Below are 21,111 nucleotides of genomic sequence, written 5' to 3'. Positions count from 1 at the left end.
TACCATCTTTCTCCACCTTCTACCTATTTATTTTTTAACTGTTTCTAGTAAATAACTGTGAAGTGATAGCTTTATTTTAATCTTGGGGATCAAAAGCATGTAGCTAAGAACTTTTCCCAAGGAATATTTTAAAATTTTTATATTGTTTATGGAATGACATGCTTTTTGATTCAAGGTTCTTAAATGTCATTTTAGTTTTGATTCAATGTTTTTTTAAACTGTGATCTACAGCCCACATGTAATGGAATCACCTGGGGTGCTTATATATAAAAAAAATGCAGATTCTAGGGCTCACACCAACTAAATCTCCTGGGATTGGAGACCAGCAGGTAGCTCCTATAATCTCCACAGCTGCTTCTAAGGCACACCAAGTTTAAGAAGCATTCTTTCATATTTTCAGACAGGATTCTTACAAAATGACAAAGAAGGAAAATCTTAATCTTTTAAAGTTAGAGTTCGGGCGTTAGACTGTGCACTTCTTCAACACAGTTTGTCTTTCCCATTTTCCCTTTACAGTTTTTTATACTGTCAAGAAATTGGGGCAGAAATGGGAAGCAAAGCAGTGAAAGAAAAACTATTTTTTTAATACACATTTTGCTTTAATAATCACCAAAAACATTTTCATTTTCTGTCACCCACCCTGTCCACCAGTTATGTTGGCCTTCAATATATGGCAATAGCAACGTATATAAATCTGTATCATACATTGATACACACATATTCTATCAGCACTGCGAAGACACAGACTAGGCTTTACTATGGCTGGGGGTCTCTCCCATGCCACTTAAAAATGAGCACAGGTTTGCTCTATGCAAGAATTTCGACAGAGTTGGTCTGGCCATCAGTCCCCAATTTCCCTGAGGTAAGATAGGATGACAAAATGGGACAGCATATTTGAAGTGAGGTCAGTCCAATTTGGATACCATAGAAGAAAAGAAATTGGATGTGCTAGGTTAAGCCTGAGATGGTATCTGGGAAGTCACCACATTCATGATGTGAACTCAAAGAACGCAGGTGCTACAGTGCAGACCAAAGCCCAGCCTGACTCGACCCAACAGGGTCAGGTGTGATCTGTGAGTAGTGCTCACTGAGCTCCGCCAGCAGTGTCCAGCAGGGCACCGCTGCTCAGTAGTGTGCTTTTAGAACCTGCCAGAGGAGCTCCAGCATTGGGACCACGTGCCCCATTCATCAGAATCAGGGTCCTATATCCACTGAGCTTTCCATCTCAGGACAGCTGATGAGGCAAGAAATGTGCTGTTGCTAGTTCCCAAGCTGCTGGGGCTGTTGAGAAGCAGTACCACAAACTCTTCTATGCAAACTACGCATCTTCTGCTTAGTGCTGGGCCAGGTGGACCTTGGCTAACGGTATTCCATAGCTCTCAGAAAGGCTTTCTGGCTTTCTCCCAGCTCCACCAGGATACATCTCTGACTCCCTCTTCTGGACCCTCCGGTGGACTTGGAGGAACGAGGCCCAGATGCTCCTCAGCAGATAGGTAGCTGGACAAAAGGGGGACAGGCCCACCTTTCCTGCTGTTTTAAGGACTTCTGGTGGCTGTGCTTCTTGCATGGTGCCTGGAAGGCAAGGGTCACAAGGCTGGAGTACACGGCAGAGCCCTTAGGGATTTCACCTGCAGACAAAAATAAAACAATCCAAATCAGTGTATATTGCCAGGCCCTACTGATGACTACCTGAAGCTGCAGTGAGAGCTACGGGGTGACCAAAGCCAGAAGCATGGTGACAGCCAGTTAAGAGGATGAGCTAAGAGCATGCGCTGCAGTCTGGAGAAGCAACAGGTGCCCGAGGTTACGGGGAGCCTCCCCACCTCCCTGTGTGCTGAGATTCCTGCTCCAATTCACTGCACACTGGGTGGCTGGATCACTGCCTCTTTAGGGGCCAGGTGACTCTCCAAATCCAGTTTGTCTCAGCAGAAAGAGGCCTTTGCATGCTTGAAAAGAAGTGCTTGGCATGAAACATGCACATATAGAAGCAGCCTGTTGTAGGAAGAGGGCATTTTGTGGGGAAGTCCTCTGTTAAGTTTATGTCCAGTGTACAATGAGGGGTGTGGGGGCCAAGTCCACAAGGACCTCAAAGCTCAACTAAGTCCAGTTCCATCTTTGACAGATGAGGGTGCAGCAGTCTCACAGAGACTAAGGGATAAGCTGAAGCCACAGGCCAGTTAGTGATAAGCCAGAGATTAGAACCGAGGCCTCGGGTCCTTTCCAGTGATCTATGGGAGGTGGAGGGGAAAGCTTCCACACTGGAGAAAGCCAGTGGATACTAGAGACTTTTGGGTTACCTTTTAGTGGATACTAGAGACTTTTTGGGTTACCTTTTCTGGCACAGGAATAAAGCTTTACAGAGGCAATCCTGTAAGTGCTGCTCTTATAAAGAGTCTCAGGAAAGAGAAGAATTATCAGAGAAAAACAAAAGGGAGTTAGTGAAAAATTAAAAAAAAGAGCAAGTTAAACTGGCCCAAGCCATTTTCACACTGTGGAGATCAACAGTCTCTCAGGTTACAGTTTAGAAACATTTCTAGGAATGTGCTCAATTGCCTATGGCAAAGCTTTGAAGTCCAGGTTTAGTTTCTGATTTTTAATCCATTTCATATACCTCAAGTTTTTCTTCAAAGCACTTCCTAGGGAATGATTAACATTTAGTGTTTTAAGTAAACATAGATAATGTCTGGTACATTTGTAACATTTTCCCCCTGAAGGTTCAGTTGTTATTTACTAACAAATTCTCTTTTAGACAAATGAGACCCAACAGATCTCTTTTGTCATGTTGCTTAAACATACAGCAAAATCAAATTGCTGTTCTTGACCCAGGAGTGTGCAGTGAAATCAGTTTACTAGGTTGCAAATTGCTTTTACTTTTTCATGAAGAGTAGAACACAGAACTGGCCTCAAGTTCCCTCTACCAAAGCTCATTCTGAGGCAGACTCCCGGATGTCTAATGACTTCAAGAGTCAGCTGAATTGCATTTCTCCAGTCTCTTGACTTGGCATAAAAGAGGAAAAGTTGGAGTTAAAAGGAGAGATGATGACAATGTGAGAGTGAACCAAGATACAGGGGCAGGAGCTGATGGGGTGGGAGGGTGATGGGAACAGAAACTAGCAGGACTCTCACTGAGGACCTGTGATGTTGCAAGCGGACCCAAAATCTTCTCTTGGAAGGCCAAAGCAGGCCAAGGTGCATACAAGATCCTTACTAATGGTGTGTTGGCTTGGCACCTCCTATTTATTTCTGTGTTCCCTTCCATTCCACCTTCTTCATTTATCCACATATTTATTTCTTTCACATTCCTTCCCTTTTATTTCTTTCTGGCCCATTAAATGGGTCTCCTTCTATCCACCCTGTCCTCCCCTCCCTCTTCCACAATTGCTCGTGGCACAGAAGGTTTGGGGACATCAAATCAGTCTCCACTCCCAACATCTCCAAGCCCCCCGGTCACTGCTCCCCTGCAGCACAAGTGGGGCATCGGGAAGCCTGCCCGTTTCTTCCCCATTCCCTCTCAGGGAACCTACGCTGGCTGACGATGAACTGCTCCATGCTCTCCTTCTGCTGGTTCGCGGTCTTCAGACGCTCAGCTGTGCTCTGAAGGCGCCGCTCCTGTTTGGATACTTTGGTTCTCAGTTCCAGAAGTTCCCTTTCTGTTGATTCTCCCCGGATGAGAGGAACAGACTCTTACTGAACAGGCAGAAGGACTAAAGCACCCTGTGCTTTGTGGCTCTTTCCAGTTCCAAGAAGGATTCTACAATCTTCTCCACCCTCCTGAACTGGATTTCCTCCTTCACAGCCTCAGATACCTCCAGCTGAGGACAGTTTAGAGATGAGCCATTAGGTAGAATATTGAGACTGGAATTCCCCCATGTAAGGCTGGCAGGCACACCTGTAGCTTAAGAGAATTTCGCTTCAGGCTGGAATAAAACTCCAGCAGAGGACATGATGCAAATGAGTTGCCATGCTCTGGGGCAGGTGTGTAGAGTTCCAGAAATGATATATTAGGAAGAAGATCTGGGCCTGGGAAAGTTTGCAGTTTGTAGAAATATTTGTGCCAATATGGAGATGGCAAACACGTCCCTGGAATAGACTGGCTGGATCCCAAAGGTGTTGGTAGCGTTGATCTGGAGCTGGATCCCTGGGAGGATCCTGAGAAACCTGTCTCGAGGGTGCAATCAGTGTGAGCTCCCCAAGCAGATGGGGGGTGGCTATTTCCCCAGGCCTGGTCCAGAGATGCCAGCTGAAGTGATATGCTGGGATTCCAGGCAGCGGCTGAAAAGGCTCAGTCTCATGGGGGCATTCTGTGATCATGTGACCATGGGACCTGAGTGGTGGGAGGTGGGTGCTGAAACTTTAACTTGAATTTCAACTCAGCCAAACTGAGAGAACAAAGAAACTGAACCTTTATGGATTGCCAGGATTACAATGTCTCCGCCTTCTCCACACCCCTTCCTCTTCTTCTTTGATTTCTTACCAGGGGCCAGGGGGCTGGCAGGGAATGGGATGTATTCAGAGCTGCAATGAAAGCTTCCAGCCACCATGGGTCAGAGATGTCCCTCCAGGGACACTCCTCTAAGGTCCTGTCTATCCCAATTCAGTATGTGGCTCCCGATTTTCTGGAAAAGCTGTGACACTGAAGAGACAGAACAGTATTGTTGGGATAACTGGGTTTGACCAGAAAGGACATGGCATCTTACCACTTTGCCAGGCAGCATGGGTGCTTGGCAGGGCCTCAGAACGGTGAGGGGGAGAGCGACTCCTCCTAGGAGCATGGTGCAGGGCAGTGGTGCTGCTCCGAAGCTCATGTATGCCTTGCTGGCACCTGGGGAAAGGTAACACCACAGGGCGGAGGCCCTCTTCCCCTGCATGAAACCGCTACTCGCTTTGTGAGTGAGGCACAGAACATGGGCCTGCTTGGTTGTAAACCCTCGCTTTAACCATTTTGCAGTTCTCCGGAACTGGAGTGCACCTTCCCTTTACCAGGTATGCCTCCTCCGCGAACCCACTGCAGGCTTTCAAAACTCACCCCTCTTGCTGTGTCTCTATGAACCTGTTGCCCGCGCAGGTGTGGGCGTTTGCAGGCCTCGCTGAAGGATGACTTCTCATGCTGTGTCTGTAGCCCCTTACTGTGCTGATCTACTTGTGTGTGTGTCTTGCCCTCTAGTGTGGGGTTCCGTGGAGGCAGGGCTGTCCCTCCGCATCCATGGGTCTCCAGCAGCTCAGACAGCACAGCCACTGGTGCCTGGTCTCTGTCATGGCAAAGGCGGCTCCTGGCTTTGCTGACTGCCTTCCCTCCCTCCTATGCAGTCTGCAGTGTGCTGGGGCTTCCTACCTTCATTGTGGGAGACCATACACCTACAAATCCTTCAGTTTCTATCCCACCCAATGTGGTCGCTTCTGCTTCAGATGGTCACGTGCTTGCGAGTGTGGTAGAATATGCAAGCTGCAAGGCTGCTAGGCAATGCCACATGTTTCTGTGGGGCTGAGGGGAAATATCCAGTCAGCTACATCTGGAACAGGCGGGCAGGCAGTGAAAAATAAGGTGAGGCAGGGGCTGGCTGCTATACATGGGAAGAGGCCTGGCTGTTGAGAGATGCAAAGCATGAAAAATAAAACAAAAACATAAAAAATAAGGTGAGGCAGGGGTGCATCAAAAGGAAGAAAGGGCACAAGGAAACAGTGCATCTAAAGCTACAGGTGTGATTACCTCTGTGCTGCTGAGGCACGAGCCAGAAACTGTGACCTCACGAAACCTATCTTTTTGTGGCAAGCATAAATCTGTCAGAGACACCTAATAAGTGTCCGTGTGGTAGCTGACATGGTGACCATGCTTGATGGCAAAGGAGCAGTAAGAGCTAGCATCACCTCAGCTTGGGAGGTTAAATATGGGAGAAATATCACTTAAGCCTGAAAATAACCCTGGCAGAATCCTCTGTGTTATAATGATATTGTCAGTTTACTCCAACTCAAAAGAGGTAGAGAACAAGAAAGGGAAGAAGTTGGGAACAAGAAAGGAAATGGCGGTCTCTGAGGGTGGAACCAAAGTCGTGAGAGATCTTTGCAGAGGCATGTATTTCTCTAATGAACATTTATCTCTTGGTATTGCATGGGAGACAGTACTTTCCTTATTAATGATGAAACCAGGTGAATCCATCGTAAATACACAGGCAAAGACAACAAGGAGAGCTGGATACAGACAGCATTTTCAAGAATGGAGAGATTATAGTGCAAAAGCAAAAGCAGCAGTGAGTGACTGGGAGGATGGTGTGGCAGGAAAAGACAGCCACAGAAGAGAGATGATGTGAAGTGAGTGAGGACTCAAGCCTCAGGCATAGAAAAACTCTAAAGTACAGATAATATGTTTGCAGAGACAACAAAAGGTTGTTTTAAATTAATCACTGTAAATGGTCCTGGGCACTTCGTTGCCCGTATTTACCATTTGTTCTGTGGATTATGGCTGTTTCTGAGCCAGGAGCAGAGTAGGCGGGGAGGGACCAGGCACAGGGGTGTCACTTAACATCAGGACCGGAGGGGTTGGCTAGTCCAGGGGTGAGGCAGCCACCTGGGAACCCTGGAACACACGCGCAGGCATGCACCCTGGCTTCCGTGCCCACTGGGGCCCTGGTGGCAGGACTCTCCTCTTGCAGAATTATCCATACCCTACAAGCAAAAGCAAAAGCCCATGAGTCGGTGAGTTCAGAATGTTTCCATTCTTCAGAACAAAAGATATTCCTTTGACTGAGGGGTGTTCCATGAGAAAGAAACCTCTAGTTTGAAAAATTATTAGGTGTATTTTTATAAACCAAGTCTTGAGTATAATTTGTGTGTGGTATCTAATACGATGCCCTGTAACTAAATGTAATATGTATAAACATACATAGTACATATTAAAATGTAGAATCAAGGAACCAAGGAATGAATGTATTCATGGAGGACTAAAATCAACATTGCAGTTGTCATTCTGATGAATTAATACTAAAAAAAATTGACTTGTATGAGAAGAACGGAGACAGAAGGCTTGGTGGGTTAACGTTGTCTTGCTGGAGACTAAAAAGCAACTCTATGGTGGAGGAATTGGAAAATATCACAAAGAAGGTAGAAAAGGTCCTGCTCAGGCAAGTGTGGCCCAGTGCCTGCTTTCCAGCTCAGGCCTCGGGGGTGCTGGAGAAAGCGGGGCAGGGACGGCGCCAGTGGGGCTGAGTCTTGGCTGCTGTGTGGGAAGCCAGTGAGAGTGGAAGGCCTGGTTAGAAGGAAGAGTTGGAGACATAACTGAACACCACAACCATCAGGGCAGCCCAGAGGAGGGCAAGGCGTCCACCTAACGTTAGCTGAGAAGTTCCTGGCGGCCAGGCGGTTTGCTTGGCAGCCTACATGTGTTTTTTTAATTGAATTGCCAAAACAGCATAATCATGTTATTGTCACCTTCCTTTGACAAATAAGGTTACTGTCACATAAATGAGCATCTACAAGAACCAGAGAAAAATAAAGATTAACATGACCCAGAAATAGCTGGCAGGAGAGTTTGAAAGCTCAGCTTTAGAGAAACTGAACAGAAGTGGCTCCTGATTTGAATGAAATTGAAGGTGTGGACATGGAGGTGAGTGGAGATGGTGTACTAAATGGTGTATTAAAAGTAAAAAAGGACAGAGGAAGTAGAAATTGAACGATTTAAGAGACTAGGGGGACACCATTGACATTTCAATGAAAACTGGGAGAAGTGAGATTAATGCAGGATGTTGAAAAGAGAAGGCGAACCTGGTCAAACACACCTATCTGAAAAGGCAGGCAAGAGGTGGGGTAGAGAAAGCAAATGATGGCCACCCAAAATAAATCACCCACCATCCAAGACTTCCCCAGAGCCCTGTTTCCTTAGGGGCAGGAACATTTTGCCACACACTGAGTTCCCCACCTGTGAGGGAAAGGGGGACTAGAGAATCTGGGAAGGTCGGCAATACGGAGACAGGGCACAATGAGCTGGAAGGAACACAGACTGAAAATCACAACACCTGGTTCTGATCCTGGCTTTGTCTATAACTTCTCTAAACCCTCGCTTGTCTGTTAATATCTCGAGACCTAAGTTTTCTTATGTGAAATACAGAGAGAGCAAAACCTGCTTTACTTCAGATGAAATTGTATATATGAAAACACTTGGCTAATACTAAAGCACTAAGCAAATCCAAGAAAACGATATGAATATATACAGCTACTAAATACTGAGCAATTCTTAGTGTGCCAAGCACTTGTAAGTGATTTCATTTAATGCTCAAAATCATATAAGGTATATATCATTATTATCTTCATCTTAAATATGAGGAAACTAAGGCTTAAACCTCTGAGACTTTAAACACCTTGCCCAAATCAAACGATCTCTGAGTGGTAAACTCAGAACCTGGAGCCTGGTCTGACCTAAATCCCATGCTTTCACTCAGGCTGCTAGACTTGAACATCTCTGATTTCAATCTGACCCCAAGGAGCATGGACCAGGCAGATTGCACCTTCTGCCACAGACATCCTGGTGATCTCCCCACTGGCCGAGGGCTTTCTAAGTCCCTTTTCCTTCCTACCTTGGAGGAGCAGCTGCTTGTTTCCAGGGTCAGCACTGGCTGGGAAGTTCTGGTTAACAGAGGAGGGGCTGAGGCTACCTTTGCCAGCACCACTATCCAGCTGATGTTGCAGCCGCAGTCGCAGACAATTGTTCCCCTGAATCCTCTGCTCCAGCTGCCCTCTCAGAGCTCATACCTCTGCCACCAGGTGGCTCAGGTCACTGCTCAAAAGGATTTGGTGACAGGCATCCAGGCTGTAAGCTAAGAGAGAAGAGGAGTCTGGTAACATTGACCCAAGTATTTCTGAGCACTTGTCAGAACCCTCCTCTGTGACATTCTTTTCTGCCAAGGATCCCACTATCATCTGAGTCTCATGCAACCCATCTATGATAGGGATGTCACCATTTCTGTGTGTGGCCTTGGGATGGCACTGACATGGCACACATCCAATCTGAAACTTCCCTGCGATTTAAGTTACACACATGCACCTATAGAGCATTTGATTGGCAGATGGGGATAAGTCCATATTTCGTCTCTATAGTAACTTTAGTCCTGTAGGCTAAAGTACAGAATCCTCCAAGGTAGAAGGCCAGCACTGAGCTAGAGAAGGGTAGGGGATGAGGGAGAAAGAGATTTGACAGTCTGCACTCTCAGAAATGAAAGAGGAGGAGGAGGAGGCCTTTTGGTAGCATATGAGAATGTGAGTTGGACACCTTAGACCAGGGATTATAACTGAGTTTTTCAACTTGTCTCTCTCTCTCTCTCTATATATATATATGCGTGTGTGTGTGTGTACATATATATACACACACCTATATACAGTGTGTATATATGTTGTGTGTGTATATAATACTATATATAGGTGCATATATGTACGTATATATGTACATGTATACATGTATATATATTTACCTGCATTCACCACATGTAGTTTATTTCTTTGTACTGAGGATGAAGAGATCTAAGAAATATCCTACAAGGCCACAATCCCTTATCTGAAAACCTTAAGGCCAAATGTATTTTGAAAGGTAAAATTTGTTTTAGTTTTTAGCAAGGCAACAGGGTGCATATATCATATATAACATGTACCCAGTTGCATGTGAGCCACAATCCTTAATCAAACATATAACTATTTCTGCAATCAGCTATGTGAATATTCTAAGTAGATAAATAAACACTTATGAATATCCTCTTGTCAGTTCATCTAGATTTTGTCACTAAATGAGTATTTGAAAAATTTTAATTTGGAGATCTTACTGGATTTTGAAATTACAGAGAAGAGATTATGGAGCTTTAATGGTTGCAGCTTTGAAATGAGTCCTAAAAGGCAGGGAGAAAAGCATGAAAGGAAAGGTAGCTCAGGATGAAGTAGTTTTAGAACTTTGGTAAATAATCTACTCTTGAATTTTGCCCAAAGTTTTATGATGTTCCTCTCTTTCTTCCTCAATCCAAGTTCTCACTAAATTTTGCTAAAGAGATGTTTTTAAATCTATCTATACCCTTTCGTCTTCCCAATAGCACCTTATATTAGACTGTCATGTCTTAATGTGCCAGAATAGCGCTAGACCCATCCAATAGGTTTCCCAGATTCCAATGTCTCCCAACTCAGGACACATCCTGGACTCAGCATCCTTCAAGTTGAACATGTATTGTCTTCTTTTGAAGAGAACAGACTTGGTTATTCATCTATACAGAATGTCGACTTCCACCCTGACCTGTGAGCTTTCAAGATTTGGTGACTCTGCTCCTCCATCCTGACTTCTCACGCCCCCAAGCTTCTCCTGTGGGCAGGCTGGTCCCACTGACCCAACATTCACCATGACTTTGTACTTAAGCTATTCTCCCAGCCTGGTGAGCCCCCTGTATTTCTTCAAGTTCCAGTTCACCTTCTCGTTAGAAAATCAGGAAACTAAATCAGGATTTATGATAATTCGAATCTAAATTCCACTGCCCTTCACCTTTGCTTAGCCCTCTGGAGGGACATAAAATACATGAGTTTTTTTCACCTGACAGTTCTTCAAATATCCAAAGCCACTTCTCATGTCCTCAAGATCTTTTGAAAGCCTAAATTTCTTTAGTTTCTTTGACCAGTTGGAGATTTCTGGTCCACACCATTGTGCACCCTCTCTTCATTATGTTCCTTAGTGTGTCAATGCCCTTTTCAAAGATGGTGCCCCTTAATCTAACAATATTTTAGACATGGTCCCCACAGGTGAACATCACACTTACACTACCATAGTGTCAGATTGAGCTGGTATATCTAGCAACCTTTGGCCTGTACTTGTGTGAACATGTTTCTACCAAACCCCAAACCCTCAAGTCCATGAAGGGCTGCCTGTCCTATATTTCTACCCTCATCCTGTATTTCTATCACTGATATTTGTAATCGAGCTCAGGATTTTGCTTTTTATCTTTGCTAAATTTCATGACATTGATGTCAGTCCTCTGTTGCAGCCTGCTGTGACTTATTAATATTATGTTTTGAGTACCCTTCTCCATTTAAAGAAGAATGAAAAAATATATCAAAATTCTCAAATATTAGATTATTATTTAAGCAGGTAGCAAAGTCTTCAATAAATGTCCTTAACATTTAAATCCAGGATTGAAATTTAGGTCCTATTAGTGGTATTTCTATAAGGTTTTGTTTTGTTTTGTTTTCGTGTCTTTTAATTTTCTCCTGTGGGCAGGCTGGTCCCCACTGACTCAACACTCACCATGGCTTTGTACTTAAGCTATTCGCCCAGCCTGGTAAGCCCCTGTAGTTCTTCAAATTTCAGTTCACCTTCTCTTTAGAAAATCAGGAAACTAAATCAGGGTTTACGAAAATTAAATGGAAGGGCAATAAGCTGAGAGCCAGATGTCACTAGGGAAAGGGTCAGGGTGGGAGCAGACTGCCTGCTGCATTGGGCTGAATGGGTTGTCAGTATGTATTACCGACAATATTAAAGGCCTTTTTAAATTGTGATATCATTAGGACAGTTCTTTTGCTTTAAAAATGTTATAATCTAGACATTGATAGGAATGTCTAGATTTTCTTTTTTTTTTTTTGAGAGGGAGTCTCGCTCTGTTGCCCAGGCTGGGATGCAGTGGCCAGATCTCAGCTCACTGCAAGCTCCGCCTCCCGGGTTTACGCCATTCTCCTGCCTCAGCCTCCCGAGTAGCTGGGACTACAGGCGCCCGCCACCTCGCCCGGCTAGTTATTTTTTGTATTTTTTAGTTGAGATGGGGTTTCACCTTGTTAGCCAGGATGGTCTTGATCTCCTGACCTCGTGATCCGCCCGTCTCGGCCTCCCAAAGTGCTGGGATTACAGGCTTGAGCCACCGCGCCCGGCCTAGATTTTCTTAAAGTAATTAGGAATGATCAGGCTGGGTCTTGCTCATGCCACCAACCTGTCCCTTTGGGCTTTGTGTATGAGAGTTCCTACTGGGAGCTCCAGGCTTGGGTGGAGGTTTCTGAGACAGAACTCTGTAGCTTGATCTCCACAACTCCCAAAGGAAAGACCTAAGACCTCACTAGCATCCAATGCAAGGGTAAAAAGCTCATGGGGTGAGGGGAGAAGAACACATACCTTTCAGCCCCTTCTTGGAATTGCCATAAAGTGCCTCGTAGATTTGTAGCTCTGACTGGAGGGACTCAAAGAGGTGCTGTTTCTCTTCACACTGTTGCTGCAGGAGGACCAGCTTGTGCTGCAGTCTGACCAGGGAGAGGCAAGGCCCACTGAGATGGCAGAGCCACTCAGCCACATGAAAGCAATAAGCTGAGAGCCAGATGTCAACTCAGGGGGTCATAAAGATTACGGTTAGGGTTACATCTGAGCCCCAGATGTCAACTCAGGGAGTCATGAAGACCATCACTTTTATTTTGCAGATGTGAAAATGGAGGCTGAGGGAGGTCAAGTAACTTTGCTTGAAAACACACCATTACCTACATTAGTTCAGAGCAGAACAGACACACCAGCAGTCTCCTTACTGTTCCTACAGTGCTCTTTGCATTCTGACAAGCAGTTACAGGGCTTTTGCTGGGACCAAGCATCACAGGCAGTATAGAAGCTTACTAGGTGATGGTGAGACTAATGTCCTATATCTAACTGAAAGCATGGAAACCCTTCTTTTTCATGTCTCTCATATACTGAAGACTTCTATAACAGAGTTTTACTCTCTCAACTTGGGAGTGACAAGGCATTCCCAGAGAAGTCCTTTCTTCTGCTCAAAGCACCCCCTGCCCCGACACACAAAAATCAGGAATAGTAGAGGGAGCATTGAGGTTTCCAAAAGAGGACACCAATTGTCTTGCCAATATCCCTTCTTTTAATGTAAGAATGAACGTAAGAATGAAGAATGCTTCCTTCTCTGTCAGTGGGTCCCCTCTTACCTGGAGTCGTTTTCCTGGAGGGAAAGACGTTCCTCCCTGAAATGCAAGACCTCTTGCTGCTTCTCCCTTAAGTCTTCCAAAAGCTGCTGCTTTCCATCTTCTCATGCTCCAGCTCCTTTTCGAGCTCTTGAAGGTGGGATTGAGAGGACAGCAGAGCCTCCCTCAGGCTTTCCGTTTCCTGGGAGTGCTCTGGTGAGAGGAACACAGGAGGATTGATTTATTATGATGGGGCCAGAGCTCAGCAGGAAGAGGACCCCAAGCACATCTGCCCTGACAGAGTTAAGGAGCAGGGAAGGAAGGCCCTATGTTGGTGGGGAAGAGCATACTGGCTCAACATCCCCCATAGCCTGGAGAATGTTGCATCTCTCTCTTTGCAAAACCCTTCATTTCACTTATTTAATCTGTCCAATCTTGCTCTTAGAGAAATTCTGGTTTCTAATGCTCACCATTTTCCAAGTGCTTACACACCATCTGTTCAATAACCTATCCTGATCACTCTTATTCCACAAGATGGCTGAATAGAAAACCAAATCCCAAAGCAGCAAATTTAGGAAAACACAAATTTCTATAATACCTATGTAGATAGAATAATCCATCGCATAGTGGGCAAAATGGTGATACATACCTCCAGAGCAACAGCTTTATCATGTATGCGCTGGTGAAGTTTCTCAAAAAACATTTCATTTGCTTCAAGGGTTTTGTCTGAGTTATCTCGATACTATAGGAACTCCCGAAATTCCTGAGACCAAAACAGTTTCTTTTATTCTTTTATTCAATATTAACCAAATTGCCAAGTAATTTGTTAGTTATTCAGGATGAAAAAACAAGATGTGATCACTCTCCTCAAAAGTAACAAGTTTAGCAGACATAACAGACATATAAATTGTAAAGTATTCTGCAACATACAACAGACACAACACATAGAATTAACTGTTCTGCATCCTACGCTAGCTACCAGGGGAACACAGGATGCACTGCCTAACTCTGCCTGCAGGTGTCAGTAAAGACCTCACAGAGGAGGTAACATTTGCAGTGAGTCTTAATTAAAGGACTAGGATTTCCTAAGAAGGGATAGGACTGTATGCTAGAGAAAAAAAAAAATGTGCACACTATGCATACAATGAAAAAATTGTACATTCAGTGAAATGTAGTGGATTCAATGTGACTGAAGCTTAGAGTAGGTGGCAGAACAGATCAGTCTCTTCTTAATGCCATTTTCCCCTCAAACTTTCATTCCATCATCAGAATGACTCTGTGGAAGTTTCTGTACAGTTTGTCTTCATCTATTAGACTGAGAGCAGTAGCCAAATCTTTTGTCTTCCCAACACCCAGAAAAGTGTGTGACTCACAGAGGTGCTTAATGACTATTTTCTGAATATTAAGTCTTTATAATAGACTTCATAAAAGACTGCTTAAATCAGGGCTATATGTACTGTTTCTTACACTTGTCAGTAAGCATCTTGATTCACAAATTATATTTTCTATTTATTTTAAATCCTCATGATTCCCACCTCTCAATGTTTTCCATATAGCGGGGACTCAACACAGGTGGAATAATATCTTAAATTTATATAAACAAATTTCAGAGTTCTATGAGCCCAGTTTTCATTGAAATCATGTAAACTCACCTGAAGCAATTGCTCCTTGTGACTCAGACTATGGTTTAGGTGCTGGATGTTTTGTTCCTGGGTTCGAATCTCATTGTATTTTTCAGCCTCCTGGGCACGAAGCTGTTGGCCCTTGTTCTGCAATTCTTCTTGTAGCTGCTGCAAGGCTTTTTGCAATTCCTGAATTAAACATATTACCTTTTTAAAGAGATCTAAAATTATCACATGGTTATCAGAAATTACAACTAGATTTGTAAAGCACTTAAAAGCCATCACTCCCACTCTCACCAGAAAAAAAAACTGAACAAACCGAACATCAATAACTCTACTTATATGCAACAGAAAATGGAGGTCCTAAGACATGCCAATCCTATGAAACTTTGAGCCATGGGCAAATACAGAGAATCACAACTTACCTGAATCAGAAACCACCGCTGGAGCCAGCATTGGGTAGACATAATTCAAAGGGAATTGGCTAATTGCTGGAGCTGACAGCAGCCCAGCCTGAGAGGTAAAAACTCCTGGGGGCCTAACTAGTGGGAGCCTCCCATATCTTCATGCGTTTTGTCTCCAGAAGACTTAGGGTGAGAATCGGAGACAACTCCTTGAATGCTTCTGGAGGGGAAGGAGAGGTAACCATTGAAAAACATGCCCGGTGCATTCTTTTCTACTTAACAAACACGTGCCCTCAAAAGAAAATTGTGTTTCCAGAGTCTAACCAATGTGGGGAAAGGGAAAAACCCAACTCCAGCGACCTCTGGCCATCCTGTCTCACCTAACAGGGAACAAAATTTGAGAAGCACTTTTGAAGGTCACAGCCCAGGGGCACAGGCCCACCACAAGACTGAGACCTAATCAAATCATAGGATTATAGAACACTTCCCTCCCCTACTCCTTACCACTGTATCAATAGGTCATATACATACATTTACATACACACACTATATATATATATATATAAATACACACTACACACACACACACACACACATATATATATATAGAGAGAGAGAAAGAGTGAGAGATTTATTACATTTGATCCTCCATATCTGTGGGTTCTGCATCCATGGATTCAACCAGGCCTGACTCCAAAATATTTTTTCAAAACTTATGATTGTGTCTGTACTGTACATATATGGACTTTTTTCTTTGTCATTATTCCCTAAACAATACCACATAACCACTATTTATATAGCATATGGGAGGATGTGAGTAGGTTATCTGCAAATTCTACATCATTTTGTATAAGGAATTAGAACATCCGTGGATTTTGTTATCTGCAGGGGGTCCTGGCACCGATCACCCAGTGATGTTGAGAAATGACCACACAGGAAATTGGTTCATGTGATTATGGAGGCTGGGAAGTTTGAAATCTGCAGTGTGGCCTGACACATTGGAGGCTCAGAAGAACTGATGGTACAGATGTATTCCAAAGGTCATCTGTCAGGGAATTTGCTCTTATTCCCTCTTGCTTGAAGACGCTGGTCTTTTTGTTCTAGTCGGGCCTCCTACTGACGGAATGAGGTTCACTCACATCGTGAAAAGCAATCTGCTTTTCCCAAATTCACCAATTTAAGTATTAGTCTCATCCAAAAACATTCTCCATGTTGACACATAAAACTAACTCTCACGGGAAGAAAAGAAGTATTTTTCCAAAATTAATAAGAGATTCCAAGCCATAGATCCAAGAAGTTCAGAGAACACCCAGCAGGGTAAATACTAAAAACTGTACACCTAGGCATGCAAATCCTAGTAAACATTCTCTAGAGAAACAGAACCAACAGAAGATAGATAGAAATAAAGATGGAGAGAGAGAGAGAGGAGAGAGAGAGAGAGAGATTGAGATTGATTTTAAGGAATTTGCTCACATAATTGTGGATGCTTGGTGAGATCAAGTCTGATGAGGTAGACGAGCAGGCTGGAGACTTAGGGGAGAGAGTTGCAGTTCAAGTCTAAAGGGAATCTGCTGGCAGAATTCCTCCTTGTTAGGGGGAGGTCAGGTTTTATACTATTAAGGCCTTCACCTGACTAGATGAGGCCAACTCACACTATGGAGGGTCATCTGCTTTACTCAAAGTTCGCTAATATCAATGTCTCATTTCATCAAAAAACACCTTCACAGAAACATCAGAATAATATTTGACCAAATATCTGGGCACCATGGCCCAGCCAAATTTACACATACAATTAAGCATCACAACATATAATATAGAAAATGTAGAAAATCAAAGACCAAAGAACATCTTGAGTGAAGCTAGAGAAAGAAAACACCTTACCTTAGAAGAACAAGGATGAGCATTACATTAGACTACTCTTCATAAACCATGCAAGCAAGAACAGCATGCAGCTGACATATTTAGTGTTGGAGGAAAAATAGTCCTGCTAACCTAGAATTCTGTAGAATTATCCTTCAAACGTGAAGGAGAAATAAAGACTCTCTGACAAACAAAAATTGAGGGAATTTGTCACCAGTGATTTTGTCTTCCGTGAGAGGTTAAAAGAAGTTCTTCAGAAAGAAGAAAAACTACAAAGGTCAGAGACAAATCTACACCAAAGAAAGAAGTTAGAGAAGAAATAAATGAAGATAAAATAAAATATTTTATTATTTTTATTCTTAATTCATATAATCGTCTGTCAAAATAAGAAAAATAGCAATAATAGATTGGATGATTATACATTATGAATACATCAAATGAATAATAGCAATGTTTTAAAGGGTGGTAGGAAAGGAATAAGGAATTTTGTTTTTAAGTTACCTGCGTGACCCATGAAGCATCATAGCATTACTTATACATTGACTTAGATTAGTTGTAAATATATATGGCAAGCAATAGGGTGAAAACAAAAACACTGTTTTTTTTTTTAAAAATGAATGAAATTCATATTTTAAGAAGAAGAAAAAAATGGGATCATATAATATGTTCAATTATAGCCAGAGAAGGTAGAAAAAGAGTAAAAGACACAAAAGAAAACAATGAAGAAAGTCAAAGAATACAAACAGTTACACGTACGGTACATATTAATCCAGTGATATCAATAGTCACTTTAAATGTGAATGGTCCAAATATACCAATTGAAAGGGACTGGAAGAATGGAAAATGAGTCCCAACTATATGTTTTCTACAACAAACCTTCTTTAAATAAGAAGACACAGAGCTAGTCAAAGTGAAGAGATGGAGAAAGATATATCATACTCATCGTAATCAAAAGAAAACTGGAGAAGCAGCCGAGCACCGTGGCTCATGCCTGTATCTCCGCACTTTGGGAGGCCGAGGCAGGTGGATCACTTGAGGTCAGGAGTTCAAGACCAGCCTGGCCAATATGGGGAAACCGCAACTCTACTAAAGACACAAAATTAGCCGACCGTGGTGGTGCATGCCTTTAATCCCAGCTACTTGGGAGCCTGAGGCAGGAGAATCGCTTGAACCTGGAAGATAGATGTTGCAGTGAGCCGGGGTTGTGCCATTGCACTCCAGCCTGGGGAACAAGAGCAAAATTCAGTCTCAAAAATGAAAACTAGATAAGCTATATTAATTTGAGACAGAGCCTACTTCAGAGGGAGGAAAATCATGGGGATAAAGAGTCATTACATTATGATAAAGAGGTCACTTCTCCAAGAAGATACGACAATCCTTAACTGATATGCACCTAACAACAGAGCATCTAAATACGAGAGGCAAAAGCTGATAGAACTTCAAGGACAAATAGACAGATTCACTATTACAGTGGGAGACTTCAGCTTCAGTAATTGACAGATCCAGCAGGAAGGAAATCAATAAAGGTATAGTGGAACTGGACACCACTACCAGTCACCTGGATCCAACCAACTTTTTAGATTACTTCATCCAACAAGAGCAGAATACATATCCTTTTTAGGTTCACATGGAATGTTCACCAAGATCCACTATATTCTGGCCCATAAAACACACTTCAACACATTTTATGGAATAGAAATCATACCAAGTATGCCCTTCATTCAAAGTATGAAACTGAAGTAGAAATCAATAGCAGACAGATAGCTGGAAAACCCCAAAATTGGAGATCAGACAACACACTTCTAATAACACCTGGGCCAAGGAAAAGTCTTGGAACAAATTACATATTTTTAGCTAAATGAAAATGAGTGTATAACTTACAAAAAAATTTCTAGGTGCAGGAAAATTGTTGCTTAGAAAGAAATTCATAGATTCAATGTATATGTTAGCAAAGAAAAAATATCTACAATTAATAATTCAAGATTACAATTTAGGAAACTCAAAAAACAAGAGCAAATGAAACCCAAAGTCAGTGAAAAACAAGAAACTAAGAATTAGAGGAGAAATCAAGGAAACAAAACCAGAAATCAAGAGAGAAAAATCAACAAAACCAAAAGTTAGTTCTTTAAAATAATCAATAAAATTGAGAAACATCTAGCTGGTGAACCAAGAGACAATGAGAGAAGATACAAATTACTAATAAAAAAAGAAAAGAAGGTCCTCACTTCTGATCTCATGGACATTAAAAGGATAACAAATGAGGATTATCAACAATTCTGTGTTCACAAATTTGATAACTTGATGAATTGGACCAAGTCCTTGAAAGACACAGTCTACCAAAACTCGCACAAGGAGAAATAGATAACCTAAATAGATCTCTCTTACTGAAATTGAAGCAAAGCTTAACAACCTTCCAGAACAAAGCACCAGGTCTAGATGGTTTCCCTACTAAACATTTAAGGAAGAAATGATACCAATTATCTGTAGAAAATGGAAGCCGAGGGAGCACGTCTTAACTCTGGTCTAGGAGGCAAACTTTACCCTAGTAGCAAAACTAGACAGATGATTTTGAACCAGGATATTGAACTAGCCTGCACTGCTGAGCAGCTCCTGAAACTCAACCCTGGAAGAGCTGTAGAAGCAAGAAGGAAACATGGTTTACCAGAACTGTGAAAAATGGTAAACCTCCCGTAGAGACTAAGGCGGTTTTGAACCGGCGTGTGTGGAAGGTTGATGTTCACAGGTAGGAGAGAGAGAACGACATAGAGAAAAGCATTTTCGATTCTGCTCTTGCTTCTGACTCCATGGCTATGGGCCAAATGGGGCTCTTCCCCCTTTGGGGGAAGATTTGTCAGCGGCTCTTAATCCGCCAATGCCGCAGCTGCGATGTTACATCCTGGACCCATATAAGTTTCGCTGAGGAAAAGGGTTGATGAAAACAGGGGAGGACAAACCAGATGATCCTGGAGCATTCTTTTTCCAGGTTTGCTCCCCAAAGCTCCAGAGCTAGTGGTTGTCATGGCCTCCCCACCACGCTGCTTAAAGAGAAGCAATAAAAAGAATCCCTTGGACAGAAGATTTACCTGGTGGAGTGTAAAACAAACGCGGCTGATAGAAATGAGTTTTGGGGACGTGCTACTCTCCACTCGGGGCCCATCCTTCATTTTGCCGAGACCACCAAAGACTGGGCCTTCCTCAACAGGAAGGTCCGAGGCCCCTCTCCGCAGCTCCCCTCATCTGCACGCGGGTTCCTCCCCACATGCCTCCCTTTTCCCTGGGGCCCCTTGTCTCACGTGTGTCTGCCCTACCCCACAGCTTCTCTCCTTTCGGGAATGTCATTTATTTCTCAAGCTGCACTCCATCGCGAGACATGGTCAAATGGTCTGTCCAAGGTCCAGGCAGTGAAATCAATGTCCAGGTGACTCTTTGTATTTCAGGGATCCGCCAGAAGAGACAATAAAAGTCCCTCCGGTTTTAGGGCCAAATATGCAAAGACCAACCAACCAGACACACTGGCTACTTCAAAGACAGTCTCTGCAAAGTACCTGCTTAGAGAAATTCCACTCCGGAAGGAACCCGAAAGCTATACAGTAGTTCCCTTTTTCTTCTCTTTATTATCGCGTCTGTAACCTACCTGAAGAACAGTTATGGTAACTAAATTTAAAAACCAGAGGTTGGCCGGGCGCGGTGGCTCAAGCCTGTAATCCCAGCACTTTGGGAGGCCGAGACGGGCGGATCACGAGGTCAGCAGATCGAGACCATCCTGGCTAACACAGTGAAACCCCGTCTCTACTAAAAATACAAAAAATTAGCCGGGCGTGGTGGCGGCGCCTGTAGCCCCAGCTACTCGGGAGGCTGAGGCAGGAGAATGGCGTAAACCCGGGAGGCGGAGCTTGCAGTGAGCCGAGATCGCGCCACTGCACTCCAGCCTGGGCGACAGAGCGAGACTCCGCCTCAAAAAAAAAAAAAAAAACAAAAACAAAAACCAGAGGTTACGAAACAATAGATTGCATTGGCCGGGAATCGAACCCGGGTCTCCCGCGTGGGAGGCGAGAATTCTACCACTGAACCACCAATGCCCGCTGGTTACAAAACCTGTGGCCTTTCCCTGGAAAGAGGTAAAATACGGACTCAAAGTTTTCACCGTTCTCTTTGGAAGATTCACTAACAAAAAAGACACTCAGAGCAAAGGCTTACAGTAGAGATTTGCATCAGGCAACACCACAAACTTATGGCTTCGCATTAAAAGAGTTGACTTGAAAAAGCCTTATTTTGAAGTAGGCTCTGTGCAACTGGGTAACAAACCTCTGTAGGAAAACACCAGAAATTCACCC

At 43.4% G+C, this 21,111-nt stretch overlaps 1 protein-coding gene and 2 non-coding genes across 4 annotated transcripts; all 3 read right to left on the bottom strand.

Annotated features, from left to right (window-relative positions):
• Positions 1-1,260: 1,260 nt before the first annotated feature.
• Positions 1,261-5,106, bottom strand: LOC101026102 (myomegalin-like). The gene is made up of 4 exons (XM_031662640.1): positions 5,027-5,106; positions 4,698-4,822; positions 3,525-3,683; positions 1,261-1,628 (listed from the first exon to the last, which is right to left on the bottom strand). The coding sequence occupies exons 1-4, from the start codon at positions 5,104-5,106 to the stop codon at positions 1,483-1,485; spliced, it is 510 nt and encodes a 169-aa protein (XP_031518500.1). The 3' UTR covers positions 1,261-1,482.
• Positions 5,107-8,448: 3,342 nt separating this feature from the next.
• Positions 8,449-14,707, bottom strand: LOC101002981. Of its 2 annotated transcripts, XR_004181851.1 has the most exons (5): positions 14,544-14,702; positions 13,541-13,654; positions 12,916-13,104; positions 12,113-12,237; positions 8,449-8,804 (listed from the first exon to the last, which is right to left on the bottom strand). It is a non-coding gene; the product is annotated as an uncharacterized LOC101002981 (transcript). The 2 variants fall into 2 exon arrangements; XR_004181852.1 differs by lacking the exon at positions 8,449-8,804 and having other exon boundaries at positions 12,196-12,237; positions 14,544-14,707.
• A 6,078-nt stretch (positions 14,708-20,785) lies between these two features.
• TRNAG-CCC lies at positions 20,786-20,856 on the bottom strand. Its single transcript has one exon. It is a non-coding gene; the product is annotated as a tRNA-Gly (tRNA).
• Between the last annotated feature and the right edge of the window lie 255 nt (positions 20,857-21,111).

Source organism: Papio anubis, unplaced genomic scaffold (assembly GCF_008728515.1).
Source record: "Papio anubis isolate 15944 unplaced genomic scaffold, Panubis1.0 scaffold823, whole genome shotgun sequence".
In the NCBI taxonomy this organism is placed as follows: Eukaryota; Metazoa; Chordata; class Mammalia; order Primates; family Cercopithecidae; genus Papio; species Papio anubis.
This window is presented reverse-complemented; position numbering and strand designations above follow the sequence as displayed.

Coding starts and splice junctions, on each gene's coding strand:
- LOC101026102 (XM_031662640.1), bottom strand. CDS start 5,106: ATGAGAAGTCATCCTTCAGCGAGGCCTGCAAACGCCCACACCTGCGCG. Junction 4,823..5,026: donor ATAGAGACACAGCAAGAGGG/GTGAGTTTTGAA, acceptor ACCTTTCCCCAG/GTGCCAGCAAGGCATACATG. Junction 3,684..4,697: donor CCATGCTGCCTGGCAAAGTG/GTAAGATGCCAT, acceptor CTGTTCAGTAAG/AGTCTGTTCCTCTCATCCGG.